The sequence below is a fragment of the Polyodon spathula genome, chromosome 11 (genome assembly GCF_017654505.1).
Source record: "Polyodon spathula isolate WHYD16114869_AA chromosome 11, ASM1765450v1, whole genome shotgun sequence".
NCBI classification, from domain to species: domain Eukaryota; kingdom Metazoa; phylum Chordata; class Actinopteri; order Acipenseriformes; family Polyodontidae; genus Polyodon; species Polyodon spathula.
Genome location: NC_054544.1, coordinates 985,986 through 999,979, shown reverse-complemented (window position 1 = coordinate 999,979; position 13,994 = coordinate 985,986). Strand labels below are relative to the sequence as shown.

Genomic DNA, 13,994 nt, shown 5'->3' with positions numbered 1-13,994 from the left:
TCTCATTTTTTGGTTGTAAAGAGCATATAAGAACTCCTTGCCATTGCATTTCTTTTAGTCCACTTTGAAAAGATAAACTGTAAGGCACAAGTGAGTTACCTGGCTCACTGAAGTTATTTAGATCAACCAGTACCTTTTCTGATTCATGAATTATGATCTCTGAATTTGGCAGCGATTAAATGTTATGGTGCCTGGAAATCCCCTTGTTCATCCCATACCAGGGAAGGATTTTCAGCTGGCCGGCCATCGCTGAGGTACGCTGTCAGCTCCTGGTGCTCTGATGAGCTGGTTTGGTTTGAAAGAGGCTCTCGATCTGTACTGTGCTTTAGATCTTTCACAGACATGCTGAACAACTGCACTCACAGAAGCTTGTTTCTTAATGACATCGACAGAGTTGCCCATGTCAAGGCACAGCATGTGACTGTATTTTCTGGATTCCCCACTTCCACTACGTTTTGGTCACAAGGGGAGTCAGGGAGAGGTGGTATTCGGCACCATTGATTTTTAGAGGGTATCCATAGGGTTCAAAGTCTCTTTTCCCAGTTACAATACCAGAGCTCTCCGGCTTGAGGTGTTTTGTTTTATCTTGGTGAAGTCCATGTGTTACTGCTTGGCCGTGGCTGTGCAGCTGCGGTCTGCTATTGACAAAGACATTGAGTAATGACACAGAAATGATGTTCTGAGGTTGGTGCAGGTGTGGACACGTTGGGAAATGATCATTGTTGTTGATTGTGGGCCCACCCAGATGTACTATTCTCCTCCTATTCTACACACACTGGCAGGGTAGAGCAGTGTAAACAGCGACAGCGACCTGCCATCTCCATTTACCGCGGATGGTCATTCAGGCAAAACCAAATCAGGGTCAGGAGAAGACCACTGTCACAGACAGACTGGCCCCTTAATCGCAGTGATCTCATTCGGAGCATGAAACACGCGTCCTCTGAAATGTGTTCCTGCCAAGCCGTCATTTTTCACACTGTGGATCCACAGCGAAGCTACCAGACCTATAGTACTGGAGGACAACGCAGATCTGAATGGCTCCACTGCAGACCCGCAGGGACCCTATCAGCCACAGGGGGCACTGGTGCGCGGTGAACCGTGGATTGCCCTGCCGACCTAAGCCCTCCCTACCAGGATGGCGCTCGGCCAGTTATGCGCAGCCCCCTGGGCACCCCAGGTCATGGTCGGCAATGATTTAGCCTGGATTTGAACCTTCGATCTCCAGGCTATTGGGCGCATCCTGCACTCCACGTGGATCACCTTTACTGGATGCGCCAGTCGGGAGCCTGTGATGTTCTTTAAAGAGGTCTCCAGCCACGTTGAATTTAAACAGGATGAAGACTATAGGTGGAATGCTGTAGAATGCCAGGGAATATAGTAGTAGTAGTAGTATTGGTACTAGTAGTAGTAGTTGGAGTAGTATAGTGGTAATAGTAGCAGTTGTGTAGTGGCAGTAGTATTGGTACTAGTAGTAGTAGTTGGAGTAGTATAGTGGTAATAGTAGCAGTTGTGTAGTGGCAGTAGTATTGGTTGTGGTAGTAGTTGTAGTTGGAGTAGTATAGTGGTAATAGTAGCAGTTGTGTAGTGGCAGTAGTATTGGTTGTGGTAGTAGTAGTAGTTGGAGTAGTATAGTGGTAATAGTAGCAGTTGTGTAGTGGCAGTAGTATTGGTTGTGGTAGTAGTAGTAGTTGGAGTAGTATAGTGGTAATAGTAGCAGTTGTGTAGTGGCAGTAGTATTGGTTGTGGTAGTAGTTGTAGTTGGAGTAGTATAGTGGTAATAGTAGCAGTTGTGTAGTGGCAGTAGTATTGGTTGTGGTAGTAGTTGTAGTTGGAGTAGTATAGTGGTAATAGTAGCAGTTGTGTAGTGGCAGTAGTATTGGTTGTGGTAGTAGTTGTAGTTGGAGTAGTATAGTGGTAATAGTAGCAGTTGTGTAGTGGCAGTAGTATTGGTTGTAGTAGTAGTTGGAGTAGTATAGTGGTAATAGTAGCAGTTGTGTAGTGGCAGTAGTATTGGTTGTGGTAGTAGTAGTAGTTGGAGTAGTATAGTGGTAATAGTAGCAGTTGTGTAGTGGCAGTAGTATTGGTTGTGGTAGCAGTAGTAGTGGCGGTTGTATAGTAGTAGCAGTAGTTGCAGCAGTAGAAGTAGTATAGTAGTAGTAGCAGCAGTAGTAGTAGTATAGTAGTAGCAGTAGTAGTAATGCCCTTTCTTTCATGTTGCCCTTGTGCTCCACACGATTGCATTTCCAATGATGTATGTATTTATGTTGCCAGTGGTGCCCCTGCCGCAGCAAAATACCCAGAACAGCAGGGGAGACTGAGGCTCAGCAGCACTCAGTTGTACCATAAAAAAGCACAGAAACCCACCCAGCTGCACGACGCCAGGCCAGTGACAGAACCCTCAGTTACAGTGCCAGACTGAATAAGTAAGTGGAGCTGGATAAACGCACACACTAAGGACCCTGCTTCCACTCTCCAGTTCCCCACTCCCCTCTTGACCGATTTGGAGCTTTTTAGAAGTGCCTACCCCAGAGAGCTATCTATATAAACAAACCAGGGGGGGGTACAGAGTTATCTCCTCGAAGGAAGTAGTTCAGTACGATTATGACGTTAGCAAAGGGACTCAATTGGAATTAAATAAACAGCTGCTGCTTGGCCTGTTTCCAGTGTGGGTCACATTTTCAGTATGCGATGTTCGAAACACATTGATTGCTATCAGTATGCTATGTTCTAAGCGCATCGATTGCTATGCTATGCTACATATTCTAAACTCTTCTATCATTTTTTCCATTGACCACACTTCACCATGCTTCACATTAGCTCAGCACATTCAGACAGCTACTTGCACGATGTAGCTTTCATTTATTCTCCAGTTAAAAGATGCAGTTTCCGAGGCACATTAAGCCTTTTGCTTTCACATTATTCTCAGCAACATTTGAAGCTTTACACTGTATTCTGTTTTGGGGTCCGCACTTCATGGATCTCTACTTCCTGATGCAGAGCCATTTGGGACGACCCCAAAGCACTGTCATAGTCAGCAGGGGAAGGGGCCAGCTATCAAAGGATTCAGATCACACATCAACGCTGGCTCCGGGTTCATTCTCTTCAGCATAGCCAGCAGGGGAGTGGGCCAGCTATCGAAGGATTCAGATCACACATCAGTGCTGGCTCCAGGTGCATTCTCTTCAGCATAGCCAGCAGGGGAGTGGGCCAGCTATCGAAGGATTCAGATCACACGTCTGTGCTGGCTCTGGGTGCATTCTCTTCAGCTTGTTTTCAGCTTTCAGCTGGTTTCAGCTCCCGGTCACGTTTGCTTCTTGAAATTCGGGTTCGGTGAGGTTCCTTTAGGTATGTAGCTGTCTTCAGTCTTCCTTTGTCACTTTCTCCTGACTCAGCAGCACAGTGACTTCCTTTAAAGCCATTTCAATTCCCAGCAGCAGACAGACTGGCCCCATTTTTTAGAAGGTTCCTTTCTTAGAAGGTTCTTTATCCTTACCAGTTATTATTAAGACTCTTTCTTTACTTCAATCCGAAACTCTCCATGTCTGTGTGCAAACCCAGAGAGCATGATACTTCCTTCGTTTCAATGCACAGACACAACAGGTTGTGTTGAGTACCGTAAATGAGCCTTCACAAATAATGCTGTACTTTGTGTCAATTCACACAACTGGGTTTTACTTATGCACTTATTGTGTGTTCTGTAATATTCACAGCTCGTCAAACAGCTAAGGCTAACATACTGTTCTTAAATGCAAAAGTCTCCTGCAACTGTGCTTACAGTGAACCTAATCTGTACGATCAATGCAAATATGAGGTCATCTCATCAAAATTCCCTAGCATTGTTTTCTTACATTTCCTTACAATTGACTTATGTTCTGGGTTATAAATCTGTTCTTTGTTATTACAATAATAAAAACCTGCAAATGAATGTCAAATTGCATTTTAAAAATACAAAAGCAACACTATACCTCTTATGTAAAAGCACTGTAAATGAGGTAGGGGGCTGTGGGGGGCACAAGTAACAATGTATTTTATTTAACTGGTCTTTTACATTTAAACCTTGTGATAAATGTGAATTAAGATTTTTTTTTCTCATTTCATATGCAGATGAGCTGGCATCATCCAAGTCGAGCCTCTACTTTTTGGTCTCGAACGAAGGAAACCAAAATCTCTTTGTTTTTCAAGCCAACTTGTGGCTGTACTTTAAAGTGCTTCCATCCAACGGGGAGAAGGGCGTCCGGCGCAAGGTGACAGTGAAGGTCTACTTCCAGGAGGCCGGGGCGAGCAGCACTTGGAGCGCGGTGGAGAAGCGGGTGGAGCTCAAGAGAAGCGGCTGGCACACTTTCCCCCTGACACAGGCCATCCAGGCTCTTCTGGAGAAAGGGGAGAGGAGGCAGAACCTGGAGGTGCACTGCGAGGGCTGCCAGAACGTAGCGGTGACGCCCGTCCTCGTCAACCCCGACGACGAGGCCCACCGGCCCTTTCTAGTGGTGCAGGCTCGAGCGGCCAACAGCAAGCACCGCATCCGCAAGCGAGGGCTGGAGTGCGACGGCAGGACCAGCCTCTGCTGCAGGCAGCAGTTCTACATTGACTTCGGGCTGATTGGATGGAATGACTGGATCATAGCGCCGAAAGGGTACTATGGGAACTACTGCGAGGGGAGCTGCCCAGCCTACATGGCTGGCGTGCCCGGGTCGGCCTCCTCCTTCCACACGGCTGTGGTGAACCAGTACAGAATGCGAGGGCTGAGCCCGGGCTCCATGAACTCCTGCTGTATACCCACCAAGCTCAGCACCATGTCCATGCTGTACTTTGACGACGAGTATAACATTGTCAAGAGAGATGTGCCCAACATGATCGTGGAAGAATGTGGCTGCGCTTGAGTTTTGTATGCAAGCAAGTTCCCTCAATTTGATCATTATTTTTTAAGGGATTATTGCCCTGCTCTACGACATGAAGCAACAGGAAATAATAATAATAAAATAATAATAATTATAATATTTATGAACATTTTGATACCTTTTGTGTATGGTTAGCCTTTTCTACAAAATCAGAGACTGCTTCTGCATTTTACTCATAAGTACTTAAGAAAAAAACAGATCCCATCCTGGCCTGTGGAGCCTGTGACTGTCACCAGACACACAATCTGACCACTTTACAGTGACCTTGAAATGGAATCTGAAGGGAATGCGCACCATCTACTAGAAAGAAGTTTAAATTTGACAGGACTTCCAAAAAGGAAAATATCAGGATGATGGGACACACATTCCACAAAAGATCTTATAGAACACTGTTTTCATGTATCAGTGGACACTTCTCTGGGGCCAGCTCCAAGTGGTCAGGTATGGTGCATTGTCTTGAAACAGTTACAGCCTGCTTGGTACCTGCCTTAAGTGCTAAGTGCCGATGGAAGGAGATTTCAGTTCCTATAGACATTCCAGCGAAGTAAAGCACCTTTCAGTTATTGGTAGAGCATGGACTCCTAACTGGTGTTCAAGAAACCCATATGGACTGGTATAATCAGGGTTTCAGCTGGACTGTAAGAGACAGCTTTACTCTTTACAGCATCTCTGAAAAAACCAATCAAATGTACTTGAACAGCTGATGCAAAGAATAACTGAGTTCTCTCGTATGAATCCGTGGATTTCAAGAATGGCCATGCTGCTCAGCTGGTGATGGTGCAGCACAGCACTTTCAAACTCCTGAATGCACATTTGATAGCACTTGCAGATCTAAATGCCTTTACAAGGGTGCTTGCCAGTGCCTTTCCCCACCCACACAACCCAGTTAAAGACGTGCCACGTGAGCTATGCGATGTAAACTATTGACCCATACCAGACCAGTGCAGCTCTTTGTAAGACTCTTTATTTGAATCTGCTTTGATCAATACTTGAAACATAATCGTTCGCTTCTTCTTCTTCAACGAGCGAGTGATTGTCACAATGTTTGCACTGATAAGTTGCGTGATTAGTTTAAAAAACTGCCATTGAAAGAAAAACAAAATGTTATTTTTATAAAAACTGAAATTTGAATTCTGTTAAAAAATGTATTATACCTAATAATGGAACCAAAGAAGCCAATTCTTTTTTATAGCTGTTATTAAGATGGCAAGGGCGTCGCACACTGTTATAAAATACTGTGGGATCTCTTGTGAAGCCTAAACACTGTTTCAGGGTACAGTAGTATGGATTCCATTTTTTTTTAATTCAGCATGTTCTACACAGTAGACAAATTGAATATTTCATAATTTCTGATCAATTTTAATTCCAGTTTTTTTTATTTAATAAAAGCTCTTTTTAGATCCTGTTGCAGAATCATTTAGAATTAATAAAATGTCACTGTGTACAGTTTATGTAAAATAAAAATATGTTTTTAAAATATTTGTTCTTTGTAACTGTTAAAAATAAAATTCTTACTCTGCATTAAGATACTTTTATTTCTGTATTCATTCATGTTCATTCATTTTGTTAAAAACTCTTAACGAGTGTATACTGATTGATCCAACGTCTTTGTTCATTTCTGGGCTGAGCTGCTGGCTGAAGCTGAAGTGAGGTTGTTTCTAAAATGAATGTGCGCCTGTCTATTTGGTGGTTGCAAGTGTATAGCTAAGTATATACAGTAGTGTGCACATGTATTAGAACCTCTCATTTACACCTCCCTGCATGACCTCATTAACACCTCCCTGCATGAACTCATCTACACTTCCCTGCATGAGCTCATATACACCTCCCTGCATGACCTCATATGCGCCTCCCTGCATGATCTCATATACACCTCCCTGCATGATCTCCCTGCATGACCTCATCTACACCTCCCTGCATGAACTCATAAACACCTCCCTGCATGAACATGAATAAATACCTCCCTGCATGACCTCATATAAACCTCCCTGCATGATCTCATAAACACTTCCCTGCATTACCTTATATACGCCTCCTTTCATGACCTCATGTACACCTCCCTGCATGATCTCCCGCATGACCTCATAAACACCTCCCTGCGTGACCTCATAAACACCTCCCTGCATGACCTCATATACACCTCCCTGCATGATCTCCTTGCATGAACTCATCTACACCTCTCTACATGAACTCATAAACACCTCCCTGCATGACCTCATATACACCTCCCTGCATGAACTCATCTACACCTCCCTGCATGACCTCATAAACACCTCCCTGCATGAACTCATCTACACCTCCCTGCATGAACTCATAAACACTTCCCTGCATAACCTTAGATACGCCTCCCTGCATGACCTCATATACACCTCCCTGCATGACCTCATATACATCTCCCTGCATGATCTCCATGCATGACCTCAAATACACCTCCCTTCATGACCTCATATGCGCCTCCCTGCAAGACCTCATCTACACCTCCCTGCATGAACTCATCTACACCTCCCTGCGTGACCTCATAAACAACTCCCTGCGTGACCTCATAAACACCTCCCTGCATGAACTCATCTACACCTCCCTGCATGACCTCATATACACCTCCCTGCATGACCTCATATACACCTCCCTGCATGAACTCATATACATCTCCCTGCATGACCTCCCTGCATGACCTCATATACACCTCCCTGCATGACCTCATATACACCTCCCTGCATGAACTCATATACACCTCCCTGCATGAACTCATATACACCTCCCTGCATGACCTCATATACACCTCCCTGCATGAACTCATCTACACCTCCCTGCATGACCTCATAAACACCTCCCTGCATGACCTCATATACACCTCCCTGCATGACCTCATCTACACCTCCCTGCATGAACTCATCTACACCTCCCTGCATGAACTCATAAACACCTCCCTGCATGACCTCATATACATCTCCCTGCATGATCTCCATGCATGACCTCAAATACACCTCCCTGCATGACCTCATATGAACCTCATCTACACCTCCCTGCATGAACTCATCTACACCTCCCTGCGTGACCTCATAAACACCTCCCTGCGTGACCTCATAAACACCTCCCTGCATGAATAAACACCTCCCTGCACCTCCTCATATACACTCATGCATGACCTCATATACACTCCCTGCATGACCTCATATACACCTCCCTGCATGACCTCATATACACCTCCCTGCATGACATGACCTCATATGCATCTACACCTCCCTGCAAGACCTCATATACACCTCCCTGCATGACCTCATAAACACCTCCCTGCATGACCTCATAAACACCTCCCTGCGTGACCTCATAAACACCTCCCTGCGTGAACTCATCTACCTCCCTGCATGACCTCATATACACCTCCCTGCATGACCTCATAAACACCTCCCTGCACCTCCCTGCATGAACTCATATACACCTCCCTGCATGACCTCATATACACCTCCCTGCATGACCTCATATACACCTCCCTGCATGACCTCATATACACCTCCCTGCATGACCTCATATGCACCTCCCTGCATGACCTCATATACACCTCCCTGCATGACCTCATATACACCTCCCTGCATGAACTCATATACACCTCCCTGCATGAACTCATATACACCTCCCTGCATGACCTCATAAACACCTCCCTGCATGACCTCATAAACACCTCCCTGCATGAACTCATCTACACCTCCCTGCATGACCTCATATACGCCTCCCTACACAACCTCATTATCACCTCCCTGCATGAACTCATAAACACCTCCCTACATGACCTCATATGCGCCTCCCTGCAAGACCTCATATACACCTCCCGCATGACCTCATATACACCTCCCTGCATGACCTCATATACACCTCCCTGCTGAACTCATAAACACCTCCCTGCATGACCTCATATACACCTCCCTCCATGATCTCCCTGCATGACCTCATATACACCTCCCTGCATGAACTCATAAACACCTCCCTACACGACCTCATATACACCTCCCTGCATGAACTCATCTATACTTCCCTGCATGACCTCATAAACACCTCCCTGCATGACCTCATATGCGCCTCCCTGCATGACCTCATATACACCTCCCTGCATGAACTCATCTACACCTCCCTGCATGAACTCATATACATCTCCCTGCGTGACCTCATAAACATCTCCCTGCGTGACCTCATAAACACCTCCCTGCATGAACTCATCTACACCTCCCTGCAAGACCTCATAAGCGCCTCCCTGCATGACCTCATATGCGCCTCCCTGCAAGACCTCATATACACCTCCCGCATGACCTCATAAACACCTCCCTACATGACCTCATAAACACCTCCCTGCATGGGGTGGGGGGGGGTGGGGGAGATTTACGCTCAGTAATCAGTGGTCTAGAAACAGTAAGCACTTATGTGAAAATGTTAGACCAATTTGTGCTTTAATTAGAAGAAATCTAACAATTTCTACAAAGTTCCCATGAAGTTTACCATTTGTGCATATATATATATATATATATATATATATATATATATATATATATATATCTATATATATATATATATCTCATAAACGGTGTTGGAACGGACCTGTCACTCTGAGCAACACCAAACGGATCCCGATCCAGAGATTTGAGAGTGGCAGCACTGTACACGAATGCACAATGCTTTTGACATTACTGGGAATGATTTGAGAGCGGCAGCACTGTACACGAATGCACAATGCTTTTGATAGTCACTAATGTTCTGAATTGATTTGAGAGCGGCAGCACTGTACACGAATGCACACTGCTTTTGATATTCACTAATGTTCTGAATTGATTTGAGAGCGGCAGCACTGTACACGAATGCACAATGCTTTTGATATTCACTAATGTTCTGAATTGATTTGAGAGCAGCAGCACTGTACATGAATGCACAATGCTTTTGGTATTCACTAATGTTCTGAATTGATTTGAGAGCGGCAGCACTGTACATGAATGCACAATGCTTTTGGTATTCACTAATGCTCTGAATTGATTTGAGAGCGGCAGCACTGTACATGAATGCACAATGCTTTTAGTATTCACTAATGCTCTGAATTGATTTGAGAGCGGCAGCACTGTACACGAATGCACACTGCTTTTGGTATTCACTAATGTTCTGAATTGATTTGAGAGTGGCAGCACTGTACATGAATGCACAATGCTTTTGATATTCACTAATGCTCTGAATTGATTTGAGAGCGGCAGCACTGTACACGAATGCACAATGCTTTTGGTATTCACTAATGTTCTGAATTGATTTGAGAGCGGCAGCACTGTACATGAATGCACAATGCTTTTGGTATTCACTAATGCTCTGAATTGATTTGAGAGCGGCAGCACTGTACACGAATGCACAATGCTTTTGGTATTCACTAATGTTCTGAATTGATTTGAGAGCGGCAGCACTGTACATGAATGCACAATGCTTTTGGTATTCACTAATGTTCTGAATTGATTTGAGAGCGGCAGCACTGTACATGAATGCACAATGCTTTTGGTATTCACTAATGTTCAGACTTTGCTGGGATTCCTTAGAATATCTTGTTTTTGTTTAGTTGTAGACTCACCCAGATATGTATGTCAGATTGTCAACTTTTCATGAAGGCGTGGTTTTGGCTGCAAACAATAAATTAAAGCCTGATTATTTTCCCACACAGTGCAAGCGTTTTGAATTCCAATACAGAAATGTAGAAGTATTCATGACAGTTTTTTTCTGCAAAAACTCGACCACACCCAGGCCACCCCCACCAAAAAAAAAAAAAAAAAGTATGAGCTAACTATTTAATGAGTGTTCATTGAAATCCTGTGGATGCCATGTGAAGTGTTTGCCTCATACAATACAGCGTGATTGTGTTCAATCCCTTTTATGTAGTGACAGTTACAGATTGCCTCTAGGAATACAGAATGTTAGCATTGTCTATCTGCTATCCTTTTAATCCAGGCTCCTCCTTCTCATTAGCTTTAGTACCCAAATCTACAAACCCCTTGTCACTGTCAGTTTCCATGTGTCCTGCATTTTTGGGGCACAATTGAAAAGTTTCTGTTTGGGAGCACACCCTGCAACCCCATCATATGTAAATAGAACATATCTCTTTTCTTCAGTGCCATGCTGTACTATATATACATAGGCTGTACAGGCAGGTCAAGACCCTCAGTGATGGAGCTGTGAAGAGTCTAGAATGATTACAGTACCAGACTGGTATCTGAGGAGTGCATGTGTAGTTTTATGACTCCGATTCTAACCCTAACTAAAAATAACTTCCTCTCATATACTGGACCAAGTAGCTGAGTTTTTTTAAGATAAACTTTGATTTAAGCATGTTCCAGATGTAAAAACGAGCTCCATTCCTCAAACAGGAAGTTAATGGATAATGAAACAAACAAAACAAAGACAAGTGGTGTCGGCCTCTAGAAAAATGAAGGATATTGTTGTCAAGACAAGGCCTCATTCAGGTGTCTTAACATAATGAACACACTTCATAATTAGAATGGTCTTCTCAACACAGGCTCAAATTGTGAAGCAATTGTAATAAAAAAGGTTTTATTCCCCAGCCCCCTCACCAGGAAATACCAGTACTCGTGTACTCATTTTTACATATACTCTGTATATTAGTTGAATTGTTAGTTTTATTTAGAGCAAACAGATGAATTTACAATAGTATTTAAAGTCTGAGGTTTAGGCAAGGGTCTGCTTTGGTTTCATTTTCTGAAGGGTTCTGTCAATCTGTGGAGTATGCTGACAGTATATTTCTCTTTCGAATCCTGCCTAATTACTACTCATTCTCTAACTTGAATTGATTAAAATCTGCCATCTTCTGAATACCACACAATGCAAAAGTGAATATAAAAGTCATGGTTATTCAATACATGTTACCAATAAAAAAAAGCACAAGTGTCATTATCCACCATTAAATGTGTATTCCTAGCTGCCTGTCTAATTTATAAAAACGATTGTTCTCCTGTCTGCTAGCAGCCTTGCTGTATATGGCTCTTGGTTGCACTCTAGTCCAGTAGCCCAATTGGAAGGCACTGTAATGGGCAGGATTGAGCAGAATCCTTGCTATTGCTCAATGATTTCCCGTGGTGCGTGTGTCTTTGCCAGCTCACTATCACTGTTCCCATCAAAGGGAATAGTGCACTGTTCTTGGTGTGCTCCTGTGTTGTCTGACTGCAACATTACTACTTGGACAAAGCTGAGGTTCTCGCACCCAGCCTACCTATCATCTCCAGCTTCTACTTCCATAATCACTGACATAGCTATTTATTTGCATCAAACGCTCAATCAGAAGCACCATTCTGTTATTCTTAGTATTAGTATGTATTCTCAAGTATCAAAGATGATTCTCACCCAATCCTTACTGAAGAGCAGGGCCTTGAGGACTGCTGAATGTTTTCTTTTTGTAGCACAATCACAGATCTAACTCTCATTCCATGTGCACTGCTGATACGTTTCAGTCTTGAGGTCCTTTACCTCCAGTTTCAGATACTGCTGCTGCTTTTTCTCGCTCCTGTAAGTTTTCAGATTTATCAACGACTGCCTTTTAAATAAAGTAGCATTTGATGTCGTAACTATCACCTTAAAACAGCCAGCTACCTGATCGAAATGTTAAGAAGGACTTGACATGCAAAATTGGGATTTTTGAAAAGTTGGACTGTGTTTTGGTGGCCAGCAAACAATCGAGTCTTTTTACTCTGGCCTGACCTTCTGACTCTGACCGCACAACAGTACACCCCTGGCAACCAATCAGCTGTCTGTGTCGTTATGCTTCCCTGCTGTCCAAAAGGAGAAGTGAGGTGCCATTGCAGGAGGCTTTCTATAGAGGAGCCAGTGGTTTGAAATATTCCATAAATACCACAACTGATTAACTGTGATTACCAGCTCAGTGTAATGTTACTACAGCCTGAGCGGCTCTGTGCTTCTGTAGTGAAGCCTGTCAGGGCAGTCCACAACACAGCTACATAGCAACTTGAGACAACGTGTACAGTAATAACAATAAGAATAATGAAAACTTTGAGATTTTTGGATGTACTCGAAAGTTTTAAATTATTAAAACAAAACGTCCTGAAATAAAAACAAATGCTAATCATTTAAACCTTTTGTATGCATCCAAACATTGTTTTTTTTTTGGTTTTGGACAGTGCAATTATACCTTCTTTCAAACCTGAAAAAAGCACATTCATAGATTTAAGCAGAAATAAGTGAGTGTAGTTACCATGGCATCAAAAACCTATACATACCTTCACTGGTTGTTTTCAAAAACACTTTCCCTTGACAAAGGCATGTTAAACATACAAAAACGTTGGGAAGTTGGCTCTTGAGAAAACACTGGCATGGTAAAGCTTAGGCAAGCATTGTAAAACATAGTGAGGTATAGTAAGGCATATTCATAAGCATGGAAAACCATGGTATACTGTAACCATGGCAGACCATGGGGTTTCACAGAAGTAATTCTAGTTTGCTCCATATTGACAGGAGTTTTCAATTGTGCGTTTTTTTTTTTCTGATCTATTACAAATACATTTGGCAACAACAATACATGTTCTTCGTAATAAAATTATGTTTGAGATTTGTCCAGGTAACACAACGACCCCTCGGAGGAGTTTGATAATCTTTGATAATAAACCAGTTCTAGACTAGACAGTCCCAGCACTGATGGCTTTATCGGATATCCTTCTGCTTAGGTTGCATCAAGTTATTTTAAATTGAATTATACGGGGAAAATATTAGGTGCCCTGTTCACAAATATTCAAATATTGAGTTATTAACAGGTAAGATGCATTTTTATGAATGAAACAAAGTGGTTTCTTGTTAATCAGAAGAGAGTCCAGGTAGTTTTAGTGCAGGATCTTCTGCATGCATTTCTATCATTCACCAATAGTTTTCTGTCCCAGTTTTGTGTAGCCCTTCTTTGTCTTCACAATAGGATCAGAAACTACAGGGTGCAACTTACTAGAAGGGTACAACTGCCTTTCCAAAAAAGGAAACATTTAAAAAGGAAAGTGCAGGGTATGTAGAGCACACACAGGTTACATCTCAGCGAGATTTCACTCTGAGTTACACACCTTGAATCTG

The 13,994-nt window shown here is 43.2% G+C and overlaps 1 protein-coding gene across 1 annotated transcript in view; it reads left to right on the top strand.

The window, feature by feature from the left end:
* The window catches only part of LOC121322669 (inhibin beta B chain-like), an 8,720-nt gene extending 2,395 nt beyond the window's left edge, over nt 1–6,325 (top strand). The window contains exon 2 of the mRNA XM_041262864.1: nt 4,105–6,325. Coding sequence (XP_041118798.1) covers nt 4,105–4,880 — 776 coding nt within the window. The 3' untranslated portion in view covers nt 4,881–6,325. The remainder of the gene's footprint in view (nt 1–4,104) is intronic.
* The last annotated feature ends 7,669 nt before the right edge of the window (nt 6,326–13,994 follow it).